Source organism: Neopelma chrysocephalum, unplaced genomic scaffold, assembly GCF_003984885.1.
Source record: "Neopelma chrysocephalum unplaced genomic scaffold, ASM398488v2 Primary Assembly neopelma1_348, whole genome shotgun sequence".
Classification (NCBI taxonomy): Eukaryota; Metazoa; Chordata; class Aves; order Passeriformes; family Pipridae; genus Neopelma; species Neopelma chrysocephalum.
In genome coordinates, this window is record NW_020898012.1 from 56,940 (window position 1) to 77,439 (window position 20,500).

General features: G+C 59.6%; 2 protein-coding genes across 5 annotated transcripts in view; one reads left to right on the top strand and one right to left on the bottom strand.

Moving 5' to 3' along the window:
* Positions 1 to 97: 97 nt before the first annotated feature.
* On the top strand, positions 98 to 1,374 carry GADD45B (growth arrest and DNA damage inducible beta; the record flags this gene model as incomplete). Its single annotated transcript, XM_027705797.1, has 2 exons — positions 98 to 469; positions 603 to 1,374. Coding segments are annotated over 2 exons (486 nt in total), but the record flags the coding sequence as incomplete, so codon positions are not given.
* Positions 1,375 to 9,267: 7,893 nt separating this feature from the next.
* Positions 9,268 to 20,500, bottom strand: part of GNG7 (G protein subunit gamma 7) — a 43,729-nt gene continuing 32,496 nt past the window's right edge. For 3 of the 4 annotated variants that reach the window (XM_027705802.1, XM_027705805.1, XM_027705801.1), the window contains 2 exons: positions 11,496 to 11,614; positions 9,268 to 9,576 (listed from right to left, as the gene is read on the bottom strand). In XM_027705802.1, the coding sequence (XP_027561603.1) occupies positions 9,451 to 9,576; positions 11,496 to 11,576 (207 nt within the window). In that variant the 5' untranslated portion in view covers positions 11,577 to 11,614 and the 3' untranslated portion in view covers positions 9,268 to 9,450. Of the gene's footprint in view, positions 9,577 to 11,495; positions 11,615 to 13,334; positions 13,340 to 20,500 lie in introns of those variants that run through there. The other variant, XM_027705804.1, reaches the window with a different exon arrangement.

The following is a 20,500-nucleotide window of genomic DNA, read 5'->3' on the forward strand; positions in this document are numbered from 1 at the left end:
GACACGGGAGGGTGACAGCTCCGGGAGGGAGTTACACGCGGGAGACCCCCGATGACATGGGGGAGCGACCCCCGTGGTGGGGGGTTACACGCGGTGAGATGACCCCGATGGCGCAGGGGGTGACAGTTCTCACATTGGGGGGGTTGCGTGCAATGAGGTGACCCCGGTGACACGGGTGGGGGTGACAGCGCCGGGGGTGAGGGGTTGCACCATCCACAGCCGTCCTGACCCTCCCCGTGCCCCTCACAGGGACCCCGACAGCGTCGTGCTGTGCGTCCTGGCCACCGACGAGGAGGACGAAGGCGACATCGCCCTGCAGATCCACTTCACCCTCATCCAGGCGTTCTGCTGCGACAACGACATCCACATCCTGCGCGTGTCCGGGATGCAGCGCCTCGCCGCCATCCTGGGCGGGGGGGACCCCGAGCCGGGGGCCGAGCCGCGGGACCTGCACTGCCTCCTGGTCACGGTGAGCGAAGGGCATCGTGATGCGCCCGCGGGCCCCGTGACCGCGCCGGGCGCCGGGGAGGGTGACGGGGCTCCGGGGCCACGTGTCGGGGCGCCGGTGGCACTAACCTCGTGCTCTTTCCTCCCCTCCCCAGAACCCGCACACGGACGCCTGGAAGGGCCAAGGGCTGGCGGAGGTGGCGAGTTACTGCGCCGAGAGCCGCGACAGGAACCAGTGGGTGCCCTACGTGTGTCTGCAGGAGCGCTGAAGCCCTTTCCCGGCCCCTTCCCGGCCTGGACCTGAAGGATTGGAAAAAAAAAAACCCTTTTAAAAAAAAAAAAAGCCGACATAAACCAGCAGGATAAAAAAGAAGGAGAAAACAGAGCCAGTTCCAACCCACAAAACCCAAGAACCCACCGATTTTATTTTATTTTTTGACCGGAGAGCAGAAGGAGGAGGAGGAGCAGGAGGAGGAGGAGGAAGGGGAGCGCGGCCGCAGCGGTGGGAATGGAGGGGGAGCCGTGCCGAGCCTGGCTGGACACTGGCCAGGGCCTGGAGGGACACTGGCTGGAGCCCAGAGGGACAGTGGCCAGAGCTGCCGGCCGAGGAGTCGTGCTGGCCCAGGGGCCGGAGCTGGGGACCCCCAGAGCCCGCGGGGGTGACCCCAGAGCTGGAGACTGTCAGGATTTTTGGCAGCTGGGACCCGATGGAGGCGAGGACTTGCAGAGGGGTGGAGTTTTTTTGTTGCAAAAACTTGCTTTTTTTTTCCAAGGAGTTACCGACGTCTGCACAAGATGGACCTGCACCCCCCTCCCAGGGGGGTGCTGCTTTTGCACTTGGAAACCCTTGAGCTGAACCTTTTCCAGAGTTTATTCTTATACTGAGCGAGGAACTTAAATTTATTTGCAATAAAATATCTGAAGTCACCGGTGTTTGCTCTTCCTCTGCTCTGCTGGAGCTCTTCCCACGGGGAGTGGGATGGGCCGCTCCTGGGTGGGTTTTGGGGTGGGCTCCAACCCCCCACATCCCCCCGGGGCTCAGCACGCTGTGGGGGGGTCCTTTAGTGCAGGGCTGGGGGTTCCCGCCCGTGTGTGGGCTGCTGGGGAGGGAGAAATTCCCACCCCGCCCTTCTCTGGAAAAGGGTCTTTCCAGGAAAAACACCCCCAGGTTGCCCTGAGCTCCGTGGGAAACTGAGGCACGTGGGTGGGGGCTGGCCCGGGGTTATGGGATGGAGCTTCCCCCCACCCCCACAGAAACCACGGCCCCCCCGAGGCCGCGGGAACCGGGACCAGCCACCCACGGGGGGAGGAGAGCCTGGGAAACCCCCCCATGCCCCCATCCCTTCCCACGGCCGAGCTGTGGGAATTCTCCCACCTCTGGACAGGGGCACCTGGGTTCTCCCTCGGAGTCCCCCGGGGGCTGGATTTGGGGACATGGAGGGGTGGGCTGAGAACCCAAAGGCTGGGGGGAAACTGAGGCAGCGACCGTGGTGGGGTGTGGGGACCCCCCAGGCCCCGTCCTGGAGGCAGAACCCCCCTGGCTGGGCACGGGGTGTGCTCAGGTGTGGGCAGTGCCACAACAGGGCCGGGAGCTGTGCCAGGACCATCCTGCCCAGCTGGACACCGTGTCCGGCCGGGCAGGGACACAGTGACCGTCCAGCCTGGCTGGGACACCGTGGCCATGCCAGGGTGTCCTGTGGCTTGGGGACGTGCCCTGTGCCCTCCTTTGGGGCTGTGACCGCAGGGGGGGCACAGGGGGAACGTGTGACAGCCCCGGGTGAAGCCACACAGCCCCCCCACCGTGGGTACCCCCCCTCCCGATGTATCCTGGGGGTCCCAGGGGACAAGGTGGAGGCAACACCCTCTGGGTGGCCCGGACTGTGACCCCCCCACTGCAGCCGAGAGGGGGACACACAGCAAAGCCCCCCCCGGCCTGGTCCTCCCCTGGGTCTGCCCAGACACACCTGACACGAGCTGGGAGGTCTCAGCTGGGAGCCGGGTGGGGGGAGGTGATGGGGGCACAGCGATCCCTGGGATCACCTGGGAAAACCCAAGGGAAAGGGCCCGAGGGCGGCTGAGGCTCCAGAAACTCGTTTCACTGATGAGGCAGCAGGTCACGGGGCCATTCCTGTCCCCGGTGTCACCGCGGGCCACTCGTGTGACGAGCGCGTCAGGCCGGGTGCGTCACGGGGGCGGGAGGGGGGGGACAGACCCCCCCGCCCGGGCAGGACACCCACGGTGCAGCCCCGACCGCAGCCCACCCGGGAGCGCACACGGAGCCGCCCCCGCCGGGCCGGGTCACGCACATCCCACCCACCCACAGCGCCCCTGCCCCCCCCCCGCGGGCACAGGGACCACCTGGGACCCCCCCAAAAACCACCGCGGTGCAACCTCAGGGACCTCCAGAATCCCCCCGATGGACCCCAGAGAAACCCCCTGGACCCCCCAGCAAGAGGGGGGCAACGGGACCCCCACCCCGTGCAGCCACATCTCGCCCCTCCCGGCCCCCAGAGAGGGTTCCTCGGCCCCCCCAAACTCACCACCCCCCCCCGCAGTCTGCCCTGACTCACGCGGTCCCAGCCGGGCGTGGGGGCGGTGGGATCCCGACTGGACACTGATCCACACTTTCCACCCATCCAGAGCCGATCCAGACACCTGGGGGAAGGGGAGGGGGGGGCTGCGGGGGTCTGGGGGGGTCCCTGATTCACGTACGACCAGACATCCCCACCCCCTCGGCCCCCTGCCTGCATCCCAGCACGGGGGAGAGGAATCCCAGGGATGGGAATGGGGGTCCTGAACTGGTTCGAGCTTGGCTGGAGAAGTCCAGACACCCCCCAGCCCCGTAATTCCCCTCCCAGCACCGTGCCCTGCTTTATCACCGGGGGATAAGTAAACCCTGGGTATTAAGTAGATAATTAACAATTAGTTAGGGGGTCTCATCCAGCCCTGGGGTTGCAGGATGAGTGTCGGGCAAGAGAGACCCCCCCGGAAAAGGCCTTACAGAGAGGGGAGAGAGTGCTTGGGGGGATGGGGGGTCCCGGCCGCCCCAGATGGGCCCCAGGGGTGAATCCGCCCCCCCCCCGTGTCGCCAGGACCCCTCACGCGGAGGTGGGAGGGGTGAAAATGGGGGGGTTTCGGCTGGGGAGGGGGGCACTGAGCCCCTTCCTGGCTCTGGGGCGGCTGCAGCCAGACAGGGCAGGGCCGGATCCCGCTCTGGAGCCGCTGATTTACGAGTCTGGGCTGGGTGGCTCCGGCGGCTCCTGGCCCCGGCCCCGGGCTCTGCCTCCACCCAGGGACAGACAGACACCGGGGACCAGGAAATGGGGGGGGGGGCATCGCCCTCCTCACCCCCCGGGACCTCCCCCCGGCAGCTCTGCCCGTCCCGAGATCCACGACCGTGGATATTTGGGCTGCGCTGCACGTGGGGAAACTGAGGCGCGGAGCTGCTCCCCCCTATTCCCCCCCCTCACCCCCCAGTGATGCTCGGGGGGGGCGGATTCCGGAGCGGGAAGTGCCACCCCCGTGACGTCACGGCCGTGGCCCCATTGCGTCACGGGTGTCCCCGTGGCGGGGAGGGAACGTCGTGGGATCCCCCCCCACGGTGGGAGATTCGGAGCCCCCCCGTGTCCCTGCGGGCCCGGGGGGGGGGTCCCTGGGATGAGGGGGGGGACACCCCGGGGTCGTGCAGTGCTGAGGGGGGACCCCCCTGCGCCTTTGTCCCCTCTCCCGGTGCCACCCGGGCGCTGCCAACCGCGGTGGCACCGCCGGGACCCGCGGCCGTCCCTGGGCCACCCGGTGCCGTCGGGTGCCAGGGGGCTCCGAGGGCAGGGAGTTAATTGGAGCGGCGGGGATTTAATTAGAACCGCAGCCGGGCTAAAAATAGCCCGGCGGAGGCGGGCGGGTTATTTTTAGCCGCTCCCAGCCCCGGTGCCACCCGGCCGGTGTCGCTCCGCATTGGCACAAGGTCTGGTGGCACCGCCGCCCTGTGCCGGCTCCGGCGCTTGGAAGCGGCTTCCCGGGAGAGGAGCCGCTCCCGGCGTGTCCTGGAGGTTTCATTTTGGGGGAGTTTGGGCAGGGACTCCTTCCTTGTCCCCCGCTGGTTGTGGGACACTGGCACGGGGCCTCCGTCCTGCTGTCTGTCCCCTCACCCAGGCCGTTGTTTGTCCCTCTGCCTGTCCCTCTGCCTGTCCCCTGTCCCAGTGTCCATCCCGCTGCCCATCCTGCCCTTCCCAGCCGGCGTTTCGGTCAGACTGAACCATCCCAGCTATTCCCGGCACGCGGCTCCAGCCCGGCCGGAGCAGCAGCAGCAGCAGCAGCAGCACATTCCTGCAGGACTCGCTCCAAGCCTCTCCCGGAGCCCCGACCTGGATCCCGCTGCCTTCCAGGAAAGAGGCTCCCTCGGAGCACGTTGGCACCGGGCAGGTCCGGTCCCGGAACCTGGAGCTGCTGGGAAGCAGAGCAGGAAGCTGGGGCAGGCCGAGACCCTTTTTCTCCGAAAAGGGAGGGAAAGCTGCTCCGGGTTTCGTTTCCCTGTGGCTCCATGGAGTGGGAAGGCTCCGGTGCTTTCCGGGAAGCGGGAGATGCCCAATGGCTCCTGTGCTGCTTGGGATGGGCAGGAGCCGCCAGGGATGGGGGGAGCAGCTCCTAAGGGTGGGAGAAGGGGATCTCTGAGGGACTGTGATTCCTGAGGGGCTGCAATTCCTGGCGGTCTGTGATCCCTGAGGGTCCACATAAGGAATTGGCATTCCCAATCCCACCTGAGCACCCAGGGATGGGGAGGGGAGCACCAGGGAGGTGGGAGCAGCTCCCAAGGGTGGGAGAAAGGGATCCCCAAGGGCAGGGGAAGGGGATCCCCGAGGGGTTTCAGTCCTTGAGGGGCTGCGATCCCCGAGGATCCGGAATTCCCAATCCCACCCGATTCCTCCCCCCTCACCCAGGTGCCGGGCGCAGGACAGGCCGGAGAGGAAATCTGGCAAAATGCAAAGTGAGCCTTTTTATTGTGTTATCCATTCACTTCGGAACAACAATTCCACAAAATATTAAACACTGTGCGAGAAATCGGGCTATGGCACACGAGAAAGAAAAAAAAAAACCCGGGAACTGCAGACGGATGAGGAGCCTACGGCACAGACACCGACCACTTCCTAAGGACAGTCTGTACAAACCTGGATTGGCGTTTGGCAACGAGATCAGAGTTTGGCAAATAATAATAATAATAATAATAATAATAATAATAATTATAAGAATAGACCAGAGAGAAGGAAACGAGGAGCGCGGAGGGTCCCACGCGGCCTCCGCGCGATGGATAAATGAGTTATTGGGGTTTTGTTAAATAAAGGCGACTTTTTAAGCACTTGGAAACAAGGGGGATTTGGGAGCATCCAGAGGCTCCGGACCACACCAGGCTCGGGGTGCCCGGGAGCCTCCCGGCTCCGTCCCCCGAGACAGGGAGGGCAGGACAAGGAGAAGGGAGGAAAAATTAAATAGAAGCAATGTTTCCCTCTCCCTTTTCTTTCCCAGTTTTCTATTTTTGGCACCGGCTTCACCACATGCCATAAAGAAAGGCTGGACAGATCTGGGCATGTGGTTACCTCCAAAAAAAGGCCTTTGTGGAGCCCAGGGCTCCGGCTCCTCCCGCTCCCCCCTCGCCCTTTGCAGCACTTAAAAAGTCCTGAAAAGTCTTTTTTTGTGTGTGTGTGGTTTTTTTTTTTCTTCCTTTTTCCCTTTTTTTTTCTTTTTTTTTTTTTAATTTATTTGGCAAATGCACTAACAAAGTACAAGCAACTACTGGAATCTGCACTTCTATTTATGCCATACAAAAACACCTACAGGATGAGCACGGATTTACTCAGACGAGGATAGAATTAAAAAAAAAAAAGAAAAAAAAGAAAAAAAAGAAAAAAATTCAAAATCAAGGATTTTTTCCACCGAAACGAGTCACCCACGGAGCCCCAGCACGGAGCTCCCACCCCCCGGCTCCGGCGGGACCCTCGGCCGCCGGCACATTCCAGAGCCCCCGCACCAAGGAGCCTCCAGCCCTGTCCCCAGGCTCCCGTGGGAGATGCTCCATGGCCTTTCTCCCGGCTCCCTGCCCCTGCTCCCTGCCCCTTCTCCCACCTCCCGGCTCCTCGCCCCTTTTCCCAGCTTGCCCCTTTCTCCCTGCCCCTTTTCCCGGCTCCTTTTCCCTTCTCCCTGCCCCTTTTTCCCGGCTCCTTGCCCCTTCTCCCAGTTCCCGGCTCCTTCCCTTCTCCCTGCCCCTTTCCCCCGGCTGCAGCACGGGCACAGCTCGGGCAGGACCCCTGGGAGGTGGAAGGACAAGAGGGGGGAGGCAGAGTGACCCCAAAATGCTGGACCGTGCTGTGCCCGGCTGGATTTGCCGGCCCAGCATCCCAAAGGATTCGCTGGCCGAGCATCCCACAGGATTTGCCGAGGAGGGGCCGGGAAGGGCGGGATGTTGGAGCCCCTGAGGATGCCGGGGGGGTCCGGCAGCCCCTGCCCGGGTGGCGGAGGAGGAGGAAGAGGAGGAGGAGGAGGGGGAATTCCCGGCTCCGCTCCCGCTCCGTGCCCGCGGCTCCGGGATAGCACCATGCTCTGGTCTCTAACACAGAGGAAGAATCAGCGATCTGGAGTAGAAAAATAAGGCTGGAACTGTACGAGATTAAGGACAGAGGGAATTCCCTCCTGGAGAAGGGAAAGCCCGGCTGTGGCTGAGCCCAGGCTGGACTCGGAGTGTCCGTTCCCTCCCGGCGGGCGGGAGCTTGGAGTTATTTTGGATTTAGGACAGAACTCACCAAAGAGGGTTTTGCTGTCGCTGCGCTGGGGACGGGGAGGGGGCACAGAGGGAAATATCCCCCTTTTCCCTGCTCTGCTCCCTCACACCGGGAGGGGGTGGCATCCAAGGGGTCACCTGTGCCCTGGAATGCCGGGTCAGGAGCCCAGGACACAGTGGGGGGGACACAGGAGCTTTTCCCAGGATCCCGGGAAAGCCGGGGTGGGCGCACACGGGAGGTTTCTGTTAGTGTTAAAAACGTGGGATTTTCCCAATTCTGTTTAAAAGGCAAGTGATGGCAGACTGAAAACAAGGAATGGCGAGATTCCTGCAACCAAGGAATGGAAACGGAGCAGCTCTGCCCATCCCAGCCCCCCCGGTATCCCAGGAGGAATCCCTTTCCCTGGGTACCAGCCATGCTCTGCTCCTCTCCCTGTCTCTGAGCCCCACTCTGGCAGCTCCCAGTGCCTGGGAGCCAGTGCCAGCCCTGGGAATTCTATCTGCCTCCGGAGAGCAGCCAGAGAAGCTCCCAGTATCCTGCCTGCGCTAGTGACTCCCACCAGTAGCCCCAGTCTGGGCTGCAAGGATTCTCCCTCCAACTGGACCACGACAGCACGGGGGGGGGGATCAGCCGAGTCCAGGGGTCTCCTCCAGCCCCCCTTTCCCATGGGAAGTGCTCCCAGTCCCATGAAGGGATTTGCCCCCTGTGGTTCCCATCCCAGTGGAGGCTCTGGCGTTTCAAACCAAATCCAAAGCTTTGGGGGAATGGGGAAACTCCCAGGATTTCACACCAGGTGTGGTTGGTTGGTTGATTTTGGTGTTTTCCTCCTCTTCCCGAAACCAACACCCGTGTTCAGGATAACTGGGAATGGCCACAAACGGTGCCTCTGCCTACGGTGGGAGGCTGGACTTGATGATCCCAGATTCCAACCTAATTCTGGGATTCTGGGACTGTTGGCCGCGTTCCAAGGAGCTCCTGAGCCCCGGGATCTGCCCTGTGGGCACGGATCGGGTTCGGCAATCCTGGGATCCGTCCCCTTCCCGACAGATCCAGTGGCTGGGGAGCTCCATGGGACTTCCCTGAGCTCCAGGCTCTCTCCCGAGCACACTCCCAGGCTCCGTGGGAGGAAGGCTCTCCTGCTCCCCCTCTTCCTGCTCCGGGTTATCCCAGTGGGAACACGGTGCTCCCTGTCAAATCCCAGCTCGAGATTCCCAAGGGATGGGAACTGAACTGTTTCTTCTCCTCACCCTCATCTCCCCTAAACCTCATCGATCCCCTCCCGCTGAGCCTCATTCCCTGGGATCCCTGGAAAGAATTCCACTTGCTGCTCCCGGTGAGGGAGACGGGAAATGTTGGGAAATTCGCTGGTTTTCGTGTTTTGGGCTGAAACTCCCCAAAAGGTCGATTTTCCCAGATTCTGGATGCCCACCTGGAAGGTCCTTCCCCCCTTCCCCAGCACAGAGACCCCCCAGGAGCAGCCGGGGGGGCTGGTCCCGGCCTCCCCCATCCCTGGGGCTCCCTGACATTCCTCCCAGGATCTGTTCCCCCCCGGGGGCCATTCCCTGCTCCGAGCGCAGCCGTGGGATGCAGGGAAGGGGCCCCCCCACCTCCCTCCAGCCATTCCCAACAGGGATTTTTCCAGCTGTTTTTTTGTTGTTGTTGTTGTTGTTTGTTTGTTTTTTTCTTTTTTTTTTGTTTTTTTGGTACTAATTTTCTACAAAATCGCTCCCACCTGGGCCCCCCCTCCTGGTTCCCTCTCCAGAAACGAGAGCAAAATTCCTGCTGATTGGAGACTTAATTGGATCAGAGCACTCGGAGCCGTGTCCAGCGCCAGGTCCTGGAGCTCCACTCTCACATCCCACTGGGAACGCCACGACCCCCTCCCAAATTCCAATATCCCTATTAAAATCCTCCCCCCCCCTCCTCCCTCCAACCCCGGTTTATTCTGAATTCCGATTTCAATTTTGACCCCTCTCTCCACGCGCCCCTTTCCCGGGAACGGGAACACCCTTTCCTAAAAAACCGCTCCCAAATTATTATTATTATTATCTCCGTGTAATTGGTTGGTTTGTGGTGTTTTGTTGTTTTTTTGGGTTTTTTTTTTCGGGAATTTAAGTTCTGTTTGAAGCCAACGTTTAGTGTTTACCCCCGGGCGCAGGTGCAGGTGTCGGAGCTCGGATTCAGTGGATGGAGCAGGATGCCCTTCCGGAGGGATCCGGGGGCGGTGCCGGAGCTATAGGATGATACAGGGCTTTTTGTCCTTAAAGGGGTTCTCGGAAGCAGGAACTCCAACCAGCAGCGGGTCGTTCCGGGCATGTTGCTCACAGTAGTTCATGAGCTCAGAAGAGGCTTTGGAGACCTGGAATGTTGGGAAAAAAACAGGAGGTCAGCGGGGATGTTCCCAGCTCCAGAGAGAGGGAGCTGACACCCAGCTTTTCCTCACAGAAAATTAAGGAGATGGGGAGAGATAAATTGGGGAATTGGATGTGGAAATGGAGTGTTTTTATGGTCTGGCGTAAATAAAGAGATGAGTGTGGGGAAATAACCCTGGCTGAGAGCGAAAGATTGAAAAGCAGGAGTTACTGCCCTCGTTTTTGAGGGATTTGGGATGAACAGGCAAGGGAAAGGCCTGTTTGGGTGCAGCCTCTGACGTTAAAAACAGAGCTGTGGAAACCCTTGGAAACTGCTCCTCAAGGCTCTGCTCGGTTGAGTTCAAAGCTGGTTTTTGGGAAGGGCTCCGAGGAGGGGGAGAGTCCACAGGGAGCTGCCAGAGGCTCTGGAGACCAACAGATCCCTTTTTTTGTCCACATGACCTTCAATCACTGGTGGAACGTGGGGCAAACACAGGACAGAGATGGAACCAGAGCCCTGATTTCCCTCCTCCCTGGTGCCAGAGGGGCCAGATCGTTCCCAAATCCACCCCTGGCTCATCCCTCCCTTCTCCTCCCCCCTCAGAGTGTCCCACTGAGGCTCCCAGGGGATGTGGAGGTTTCCAGGTCACTCCAGGATCTCCTCACAGGTCCCCCCGAGCTCAGGCCAAGCCGATCCCTCCCCTCTGGGATTGGGGGTAATTAGTGTCTTAAGGGATTAATTGCTTTAAGCACAGCCTTGACCTTGCCCCTGCAGCAAGTTCTGCTCTGGGATCCCAATTTCTGTGCTGAGGGCGTTTGGAATGTTCATTCCTGGGCAGAACTTTAATGCTAAATATTGCAAAATGCTTGGAGATTCCCCCCAAAAGCTCCTTGTCTCTGGATCTGCCTTCCCAAGAGACACAAAAGGGTCCCCACCCCGTGGGGTGGAAGCACAGATGGAAGGGGTTTGACCAAAATTGCAGAGAAAAGGGGTTTTATCCCACTTTTCCTCCTCGCTTTGAGCTTTTGGCTCCCGCTGAAACGTTTAACGATGGCACAGAACTGCAAGTTCTGAAAAAACACAAAAAAATCCTAAAAAAACACAAAAGGGGAGATTCAGCTGAGACGTGAGGAGGAAATTCCTCCTTGTGAGGGGGATGAGGCACTGGAAAGGATTTCCCAGAGCTGCCCCATCCCTGGAAGGGTCCAAGGCCAGGTTGGACGGGGCTTGGAGCAACCTGGGCTGGTTCTTTTTTAAACCACGAGGGTTTGTAGCTGTTTTTAGGGCCTTTCCAGGCTCCAGCCAGGCTTTTTAGGGAAGACAAGCTAAATTACAGGTCTTCCCCCAGCAGACAGTGCTGAGGGGAACGACGGTGGCTCAGCTCCAGGATCCCAGACGGAGGGAGGAGGGGGGAGTGCACTTCCTGACCTTTGGAGCTGGGAGTGCTCCAAAGGCTTTGCTGGGAAAGAGCAACAGTGCTGAGACCCCTCCCAGGAGCTCCTCCAGCTCCTGCTTCCAGACCTGTCACAGAATCCTGGAATGGTTTGGGTTGGAAGGACCTTAAAGCCCATCCAGTCCTGGGCAGGGACACCTCCCACTATCCCAGGCTGCTCCATCTGGCCTTGGACACTTCCAGGGATGGGGTAGCCACAGCTTCTCTGGGCAACCTGTGCCAGGGCTCCCCACCCTCACAGGGAGGAATTCCTTCTGTATATCCAACCTAAATTTCCCCTCTTTCCGTTTGAACCCATCACTCCTCATCCTGTCACCGCAGTTCCCGACGGAGAGTCCCTCTGCAGCTTCCTCCAGATCCCGGAGGGAATTCTGGGACACTGGAACGCTCCAACATCCCAACTGGAGACGTCACAGTGGCGCTGGGAGATCCCAAAGCAGCTGCCCGGGGTCCCTTCCTGTTCTCACACCCACCTTGATCCTCTCGATCCCGGCCTCGATGCGGAGCTGCTCCACCAGCTTCCGGGCCTGCGCTATGTTGTTAGTTGTTGACATTCTCTGCCATCGGCTCCAGGCCCCAGCACAGGAGAATCCTGCAAAAAAACGGGGGAAAACTGGGGTTGGCACCGTGCACGGGGCTGCTGGGACACCGCCCTCCATCCAGGAATCCTGGGAGGGTCAGGAAGGACCTCAAAGCCCCTCCAGTTCCAGGGACACCTTCCACTTCCATCTTGGGAAGGGTCATGGACTGTGTCCGCCCCAACAGCCACGTGCAAAGGGCTTCCAGGAGCTCTGATGACACCAGTGGAACGTTTCCTGGTTTTGCTTCAAGTTCCTCTTTCCCTGAAGCAGCAAAAACTTTGCCGACGAGAGCGGAAAAATAAGAACCTTTTTCCACAGAAGCAAAGCTCTGCTGGAGCCCCACCCCGAGCTGGGCACTGGGGTGGGCTCCCAGGGTCCCACGGACCCACCTGCAGCCTCCCTGGGGTGGGGCTTTAGTGTCTCTGTCACCTGGGGAGGGGCCACCTTCACATGGGGCCGTGTCCGTGGGGTGGTGTCCGACCTGCACGTGGGGTCGTGTCCAACCTGCCCATGGGATCATGTCCAACCTCTCCATGGGATCATGTCCAACCTGCCCGTTGGGTTGTGTCCAATATGCCCATGGGATCGTGTCCAATCTGCCCATGGGATCATGTCCAACCTCTCCATGGGATCATGTCCAACCTGCCCATAGGATCATGTCCAACCTGCCCGTGGGGTCGTGTCTGACCAGCTCACAGGATCACGTCCCACATTCCTGCGGGGCCGTGTCCCTGCATCCCCTGCTGCAGCTGGACACCCTGGCAGGAGCAGGCAGTGGTTAAACCACCTCCCTTGAAATGCAGCAGCAGCAGCACCTGAAGGAGTTTGTCCCCAGATCCAAACAAAGCAGTCCTGTCACGGGGCCGTGCAGCCGCAGCCAGGGCCGGGCACCCCGGGGGCAGCTCCGGCCACGCTGGATCCCTTGGACGGGCACCATTCCCGGGTGGTTTTCTCTGTGACATCCCAGGGGGGCTCTGCAGAGGTGTCAGCACAGCCCCAGACCACTCAGTGCCAGGGCAGAGGGTGCAGCTCCCACCTCCCGCCGCCCAGGAGACGGAGCCGGGAGGAGGAAGGAGCCAAAGCAAACACGGAGCCGGATCCAGCGGCGCTCCCGGGTCCCTCCAGCCGCCCACCACAGCCCTGCAGTGCCTGCTTTAATTAGAGACTCCTCCAACGTCCTCCCCAGGCCCGGCAGCTTCAAAGCTGAGCCTTCCCGGGGGGGGAGCAGGGCGGGAGTTCCTGCCCCATCCCAAATCCTCGCAGGCTCGGGCTGTCTCGCCTGTGTTTAGACATTAAGGGAGTTTATTCCAGACCACAGGGGCACTCTCGGGGATCATTTGGCTCGGCAGCAGCATCCAACACGCGCTGAGCTCCTCGATCCCCGAGCAGCGTTTGGAACACGGGATGCTGTGGGAGAAAACAGGCAGTGTTCCAGCCAGCATTCCCGATCCAGCACGGGATGATTCCCTGAACTAGGGGGGTTATTCGGAAATCTCCGCCCCTCCAGCCCTGGGAGGCGTCAGTCGGGGTGACACGGGGAGACACACGGGTGGAACCAAGTCTGGTTCTGTGGAAAACGGGAGAAGGAAGCAGGCTGGTCCCCGGGGGAAGGATCCTCCTCTCCTGCTCCAGCCTGAAGCGCTCCAAAGCAGTGCAGGCGGGATTAGGAGCAGGAAAAGCTCCATCTCAAAGTCAAGTTCTTTCTAAGTCCGTTCTGTGAACTCAAGAGACCTTCCTGCTGCAAACAGTTCCCCAAAACAATGTGCACCTGGGTAAGGAATTAGCAGCAGCTGGGGGAAAAAAAAAATCCAAGCAATCCGTGTTTCCAAGTATTTCATGTTTGCAGCAGCGCAGGATCACCTGCCTGTACTTTCCCAGCTTCCTGTTTATGGAAGGAGGCTGATGAATCAGCCGAGGGAGAGTTACCTCAGGGGACTTCTGGGAGAAGCACAGCCTGTATCCCTGTCCCCATCCCTGTCCCTGCAGCATCCTGGGGAACCCAGCCTGGCTTGAGGAAAGCCAGCGTGGAGAGAGTCCTGCTCCGTGGCAGGAATTGCCAAACGAGTGTTTTTAAAATCCTTGGCAAGGGGGTAGAAGTTTTGTTCCAACTGCTCTGCAGCTTCCCACCACCCCAGTGGATCCCTGTTTCCCCGATCCCACAGCAGGACCCGCACTGGGCTCAGGGCACGGGCTGCTCCTGGCGGGATCTGCACGGCGGCTCCTGTTCCCTGTTCCCGGGGTGAACAATTAACCAGGCACGTCACTGGCACCCGCAGGCCATCGATCCACAGACCCGGTATGGATCCCCAGGGCGTCCTCGGGAGGTGGCAAAAGCCAAAACAAACTTTGGGGATGTCACTCGGAGCGGGGCGGGACTGACCCATGAGGTAAAGGAATTTGGAGAGCAGCACTGAGGGGGGTGTGATGTCAGCCAGGGGGACACTGGGACTGTCCTGGGTCCGGACGCAGCTCCGTCGTCCCTTTGCCCACCTTGGAGAACTCGGTGTTTGGGAAGGGACAGGGATGTGACGTCTGTGGCTGGGCCTGAGCGGGAAGGACGGGACAGTCGGGACACCCAGGGGTCTCCTGCACATCCTCCTGCCTGTGCTGGCATCTGACTGTGGAGGAATAACCCACACAGCCAGAACTCCTTCCTGCCAGAGGGGCAAAGCCTGCAGGGTTTGGCCTGGACCCACCTCCTGCTGCTGCCGGCGCCGGGCCAGGGCTGAGCCCTGAGCGTTCCCGTGACTCGGCAGAACGGCCCCGCTGAGTCACCAGCACACATCACTCAGCAAAAATAAACCCTCCTGCGCTCCTGCCAGAGCACCCTCTGCCTTCCCGGCTCATCCATCCTCCCCTTCTCCCCGGCAGCGTTCCCGGGCTGCCCAGAACGTTCCCATTTTCGGGAACGGCTCTCGCTGCGTTCCCACCACGTCAGCTCGTTTCTCGCTCTGTCGGTGAGTGATTCCAGGAGGGATGAAGTCGCCAGATCTTGCAGCTCTCTGGGCTGTTATCCCTGTTCCTTTGGCAGCAGAGGGATCTGGCAGATCCCAGACCAGGGAGGCATTACCAGGGCTCGGGGCTGCAGCAAGACTTCCCACCCCTGGGGTGGGACGGTGGATGGAAAATGCTGCAGCACTAAAACCACTGAGATTTAACAGAAATTCAGAGAACACGAGAGCACGGGCAGTGATGGGTCGCCCAGGAGTGTTCCAAGGTCAAGGCCAACACAAACAGCCCTGAGGGAGGTTGTGAAACCCGGACAAGGATCTTGGAGTGCAGGTGAGGGGCACAGTGTGCTCGGGAATGAGGTAAACACAACCCGAGGGACGCTCTGGCTGCAGCACAAACACCCCAGGAACACTGCTGCCTGTTTTAGGAAAAGCACTGGAATACTGAGGCCCAGCAGTTAAGTCAGGATACATCCTGAAACAATCAGGATTTGCTGTTTTAAACTGTTTTGCACATTATGGACTAAGGGCAGGTCAGGATGCTCAGAACCACGTCCTGCACCAGCTCGGTTTGACTCCAGATCAGCCTCAAATCTCCTCTCCTGGGAGAGGAGATCACTCACCACCACCAAACAAAAGCATTTCAAGGAACACACCGAGCCTTCTGTTCACATCACGTCCCTTCCCAAAAAAAGGCTGCTCCGTGTTCCCGAGCAGGTGGGACAGCGGGAACTCGGGGCTGCGCCGGGTCCGTCCTTGCACATCCCTGACGTCAGGGCAGCACCCACCGGGGTGGCACCTCCGCGCCTCGCAGAGCCTCCCCTTGTTCCCGAGAGAGCTCCCTCTGCAGCGGGCGGGCTGCGAAAGGCCTCGTTTGGGCTGTTTTGCCGAGGGAGAGACAGCCCGAACCCGCGCAGCCCCTGAGTCAGCCGCGTGCCGCAGCCGCGCGGTGACAGCAGCGGTGACAGCGCGGTGACAGCAGCGGTGACACAGCGCCGGCTCTGACGGGCGGTGACTCAGCAGCGGCTCCGTGCAGGAGCAGCCGCCTCCTTCCTCCCGCGGAGCTCTCTCCGAGCATTCCCTGCCCTTCCCTTCCCTTGCCTTCCCTTCCCTTCCCTCCGCTTCCCAGCTCCGCGCCCGCGGCGCTCCCGGGATGCAGGGCTCGGCGGGATCCAGGGCGGGGTTTGCGGGAGCCCGGCCCGGCACCACCGAAACGGCGGCCCCGGGATGCCGAAACTGGCCCCGGGGCCGGCGGGCCTGCCCCGGCCTGCTCTGCCCCGACAGCCGCTCATCCATCCCCGCCTGGCACCGGCCCCGTTTCCCTTCCAGCCGCCGGCTGCCACCTTCCCGCTCCGGCCCCGCGGCGGGAGCGGTGACGGCACGGCACAAACACGCGCTGATCCCTCCCGATTCGGAATTCCTGCCGTGCTTCTCATAGCTGGGAGCCGCCACTCCTTTGCAGGGCGAATAAACACCGAGCACCTGAGTACCTGCCCGAGTTGCGCTGGTTTTGTATTCCTTTCCCCCCTCCCCCCGCTGCTCAAAATGTGGGATCGGTGCTTGTGGAAAGCGCTGGGAGAGCACCACCTGCATCCTGGGATGAGGGAGCGGGATGCTCCTCTCTGGGAAGGGATGTGGGGAGATGGTCAGGGCAAGGCCACGCTCCAGGATCTCGGCCTTGGTCAAACTGTGCTTTTAGCTCATTAAAGGGCAGCCCCACACCCGCAGCATCCCGAGCTGCACGACCCCAAACCGGAGCTGCAGGAAGCCAACCCCGCCTTGGCTGCAGCCCGAGGGGTATCCGAGCCCCCCACACAGACCGCCCTTGCTCGGCTGGAGCAGCTCCTGCCCAGGTGGGAGCCTGGATCCCCTCCTGGAGCAGGGCCAGGCACCGGAGCGGAGCCACACGGAGCGATCCCGGAGCCGGGCTGGTGCCAGGAAAGAGAAGGGGGGGACAAAGGGGGAGCCTGGGACTGGTATCCCAGTGTCAATCCCTGCTTTTAGGGATGACCTCATGCTTTTTTGGAACAGAGAGCGGCTGTTGGGGCCGTGGCATTTACTCCTTGTCTGGGCAGAACAAAGCTGGCTCCGTTTTCCTTTTACACTTCCTGAGCAGCAGCTCCACAGCTCAATGAGCCATTGAATTTTTCCCTGAGTGCAGCAATTTTTAATTCTCTTTTTTTCTCTCCCCTCCTTGAAGACCCTCAGATTTCTGTGGCGTGGGACAATGCTCGGGAGAGCACGGCAAGGAGCTCGGCCCAGGAACCATCCCAGGGTGGGAAAACTCCTCAGGAAGGGCTGGGCTCTGCTCTGCCTCCTGCTCAGGATGGGGGGTTATCCACATTTTGGTGCTGAAACCATCCAGCTGGGTTTTCCACACCTTCTCCTGCAGCTTGACCAGCACGAGGAGCTTTGGGATGCCAAAGTGTTTCACTTTGGGAATAAACAAGTTCCCAAAGTACCCGGGAGCTCCTCTAGGTTTGCAAACTGTCCCTCCCTGGGTAAATTACAAACCTCCTTACAACAGGTCGTAACTAGGCCACGTATTTTAAGACATTCCATGTCCCTCCTGCAGCTCCAGCCTGGCACAGACGGACCCTTTGGAGCCGCTGCCTCCAGCCCAATTTTAATAAATTAGAAGCTTGAAATCCCATCATTACCAGGTCAAGAGAAACCTTCTCCTCCATTTCAGGTTCACCCTGAGGACAATCCGGTTTTGGGGGTTGATTTTTCCCCAGCTCCAACCCCTCGGGATGGCCCTTCCCAGGTGGAAACCACCCGAACCCCCAGCTCAGCTTTGGGTTGGTTTTTTTTTAGAGGCACAGAAGGAAATTTGCTTTTTGCACAACCCGGGTGGGAGAGCAGCGTTTGCTCCTCTATTTGTGCTGCCCCGAGTGGAGCCCTCGGGGTTTTCCTGAGGGAAAGCAGCATTCCTAAGGCAAGGGGTGCCTCCAGAAAAAGTGGGGCTGGTGGCACAGTGCAGTGTGGTGGGACGTGGCCACGGTGGCACAGGGCATGGATTGGATGCCCCAAAATTCCGCCCAAATTCCAGAGGAAGGTTTGCAAGCTGGCAGTTGGAAGAGAAGGATGGCATGGCTGCTTCCCACTATTCCTGGGTATCTGCACGGATGGAGGGGAGGGCACATGTGCCAGGGGCAGCTCTGCCTTCAACGGGAGATCCAATAATTGGTGAAATATTGCATCTCTTGAACTGCCCCACTTTCCAACCAGCCAAGGACTCTGGAAGGAGAGAGAGCATCCCTAGGGATGTGCAGCTCCATTTCCTTCCCATTACAGGCCATGACTACCTGGCTGGGAGAGAGTGGAATCCTGCAGGTCCCACCTGCAGAACGTTCTGGAGCCTTTGTTTTCAGGCAGTTCCCTCCAGGGAACTCACCCCTTGTTCCAGGGAAGCCTGGAGCCCTCCAGGGAACTCACACTGCTGGATTAGCTCTGCCTGGAGTCTCCCTTCTCCCTGATTTCCCTGATCAGGTGTGGTGCCAGCTGGGTGTGGATCTCTGGCAGCACTGCCAGGGCAATCACACCCCGCTCCGTGCCCTGAGTCACCGGAGCACATTCCAGCCTTATTTTTAGATCACGGATTAAAAATTTAAAAAAAAAAAAAGCAGCCAAGTGCAAAGGTATTTCCATGAGCAAAGGTATTCCCATGAGCAAAGGTATGTCCATGGGCTGCTCCCAGGGCTGGGACACCCCTGGCACCATGGCTGGGAATGCACAGCCACAGCCACAGGCACTGGCAGGGTTCCTTGGCTCCTTTGGGAGCTGTGGATGTGCCCGTGGAGCACAGAACTGGTTGCAGCAGCTCCCCAGGGGGACCTGGATACCCCTGGAAGGCCTGGAGCCACCCCTGGGCTCACCCGTTCCTGTTCCCCCCAAAATCCTGCGTGGAAACCTGAACTACAGGTGCACTGCTCCGTCCTGCAAGGGAATCCTCCGGCTTGGCTCCACTTTTCCAGCAGCAAATCCATGACAAAGCACACCAAACCCCAGCAATCCCACTAAAATCCTCGTGGCTTTGCTGTTAAACTGTAACTTCCACATGGGAATCGTCTGGGAAGGGATAGATTTTGGGGTCCTTGAGCCCACACATTGGAATTGTCCAGTGCAATTCCAACTCAGGGTTCAGGCCTGAAAAGGGAGAGGATTCCAAGGGGCAGGCTGGGAACTAAAAACATGTCATTCCTGGCTGGACCACCATGGAGTTTGTCCTGGTCTGGGAGGGCTCCACAGCAGCTCCACTTCCACGGGAGGGGACAAAGACTAAGCAGGAAGCTGGGCCGTGGCTCGGGAGGATTAAGTTGGAGAAGGAGATAAAAGAAAGGGAAGTTTAGGCTGAATATCATAAAAACTTCCTGAGAATTTCCCACTGCTCCTGAGATCTGAGCTGGGAAACACCATCAGCCTCAGTGCCCAGGGTGTTTGAAGCAGGGAGGGGAAGTTTTGCCAAGGCCCTGGGATTTATTCCCGTTTTAGGGAGCACACAAAGGCCCTTCCATGGGGTCCCAGGGATTCACCAGCCTCATGTGCATGAGTTACTTCACAGTGAGCTCGACAGATCCACTGGGATCTCCAGCCTGGCATCCACTCTGCTCCAGGGGCTGAGGGGCTGGAAAGGCTGGGAAGTTGACTTTGGATTTTCTAAGCAAGAGGGAGAAGCCTCTGAGTGAGGCAGCCACGCTCCTCCTCCCCCAAACCTGACACACACGGTGTGTGTCCAGATGGACCTGGATGTGCTCCCCAGAACAGGGATAGAGCCCCCCAAAATCCCATCCTGTGGGCACAGGGGGTTGTGTCCGCAGCGTCCTCAGTTGGGTGTTTCCTTCCCTGCTGCCCAATCCCAAATTTTCCAGCTCAGTTTAACACAAGCCTCCACTTTCCACCCGGGAGACCCAATCCCAGGACAGGTTGGGAATGGTAAAAGCAGATGGCAAAGGGTTTTATATGGGAAAAGGAGAGAAAACAGAGCTGAGGGCACAGGTGAGTGGAGAGAGCAGCAGAGAATTCCCCCTTGGAGCTGGCACAGCAGCCTCCCAAGTCACCGTGATGCCCAGATAAAATTCCATCCTTTAAAATCATCTTATCACAGGAATAAGTCACTTCCCCTTGCAAACAGCCCAAATCCTCCCGTGCCACACAGGGACCAGGTGAATTCCCAGCCACCTCTCTGCCTGCAGCAGGAAGATTTAAATTTTTATCACCCCCAGATGATTCTGCCTCTGCCCAAAGCAGGATCTCGTGTCCAGAAGAACGTTGAGTCACATGGAATTTAAGGCAGATTACGAGAAAACCCTAAAATAAGAACTTGGGGGCAAACCCTGTGAGGAGCAGCCTTTAGGAGGGTCTTTGTGTGCCCATTAGAGCCTCTGTTCACTCCCAGATCCCGGGATTTTGTGGGGTTCCAGTGTTTACAGAGCTCTGTGTGCTGGGGAGGGACAGGGCACCGAGCCTGGGCTCAGGTTTTCATTGTGGAAAGAGTGTTTGGTGGGAATTACATCAGAACCACAGGCCACAATCCGGGCATTGTGTGGCTGGCAGGGCTCCTGGAGGGGGGGAACTGGGAATTACTGGGGGGGGGGAAACGGAGCTGGGAGGAACCTCCCCAGCACAACGTGCCCCTCAGCCACCTTTTTGGGATTTATGGAAAAATAAGGGTTTGTTCCTGGCATTACTGCAGCCCTTACACCTCTGTGCTTTCAGATCACACCTCAGAGCAGCTCTAAACGTCTCCAACTGCTAAACCCCACACCAGTTACCCCATTAACCCACACCAGTTACCCCATTAACCCACACCAGTTACTCCATTAATCCAGCACCAGTTACCCCATTAATCCAGCACCAGTTACCCCATTAACCCACACCAGTTACCCCATTAATCCAGCACCAGTTACCCCATTAACCCATACTAGTTACCCCATTAATCCACAC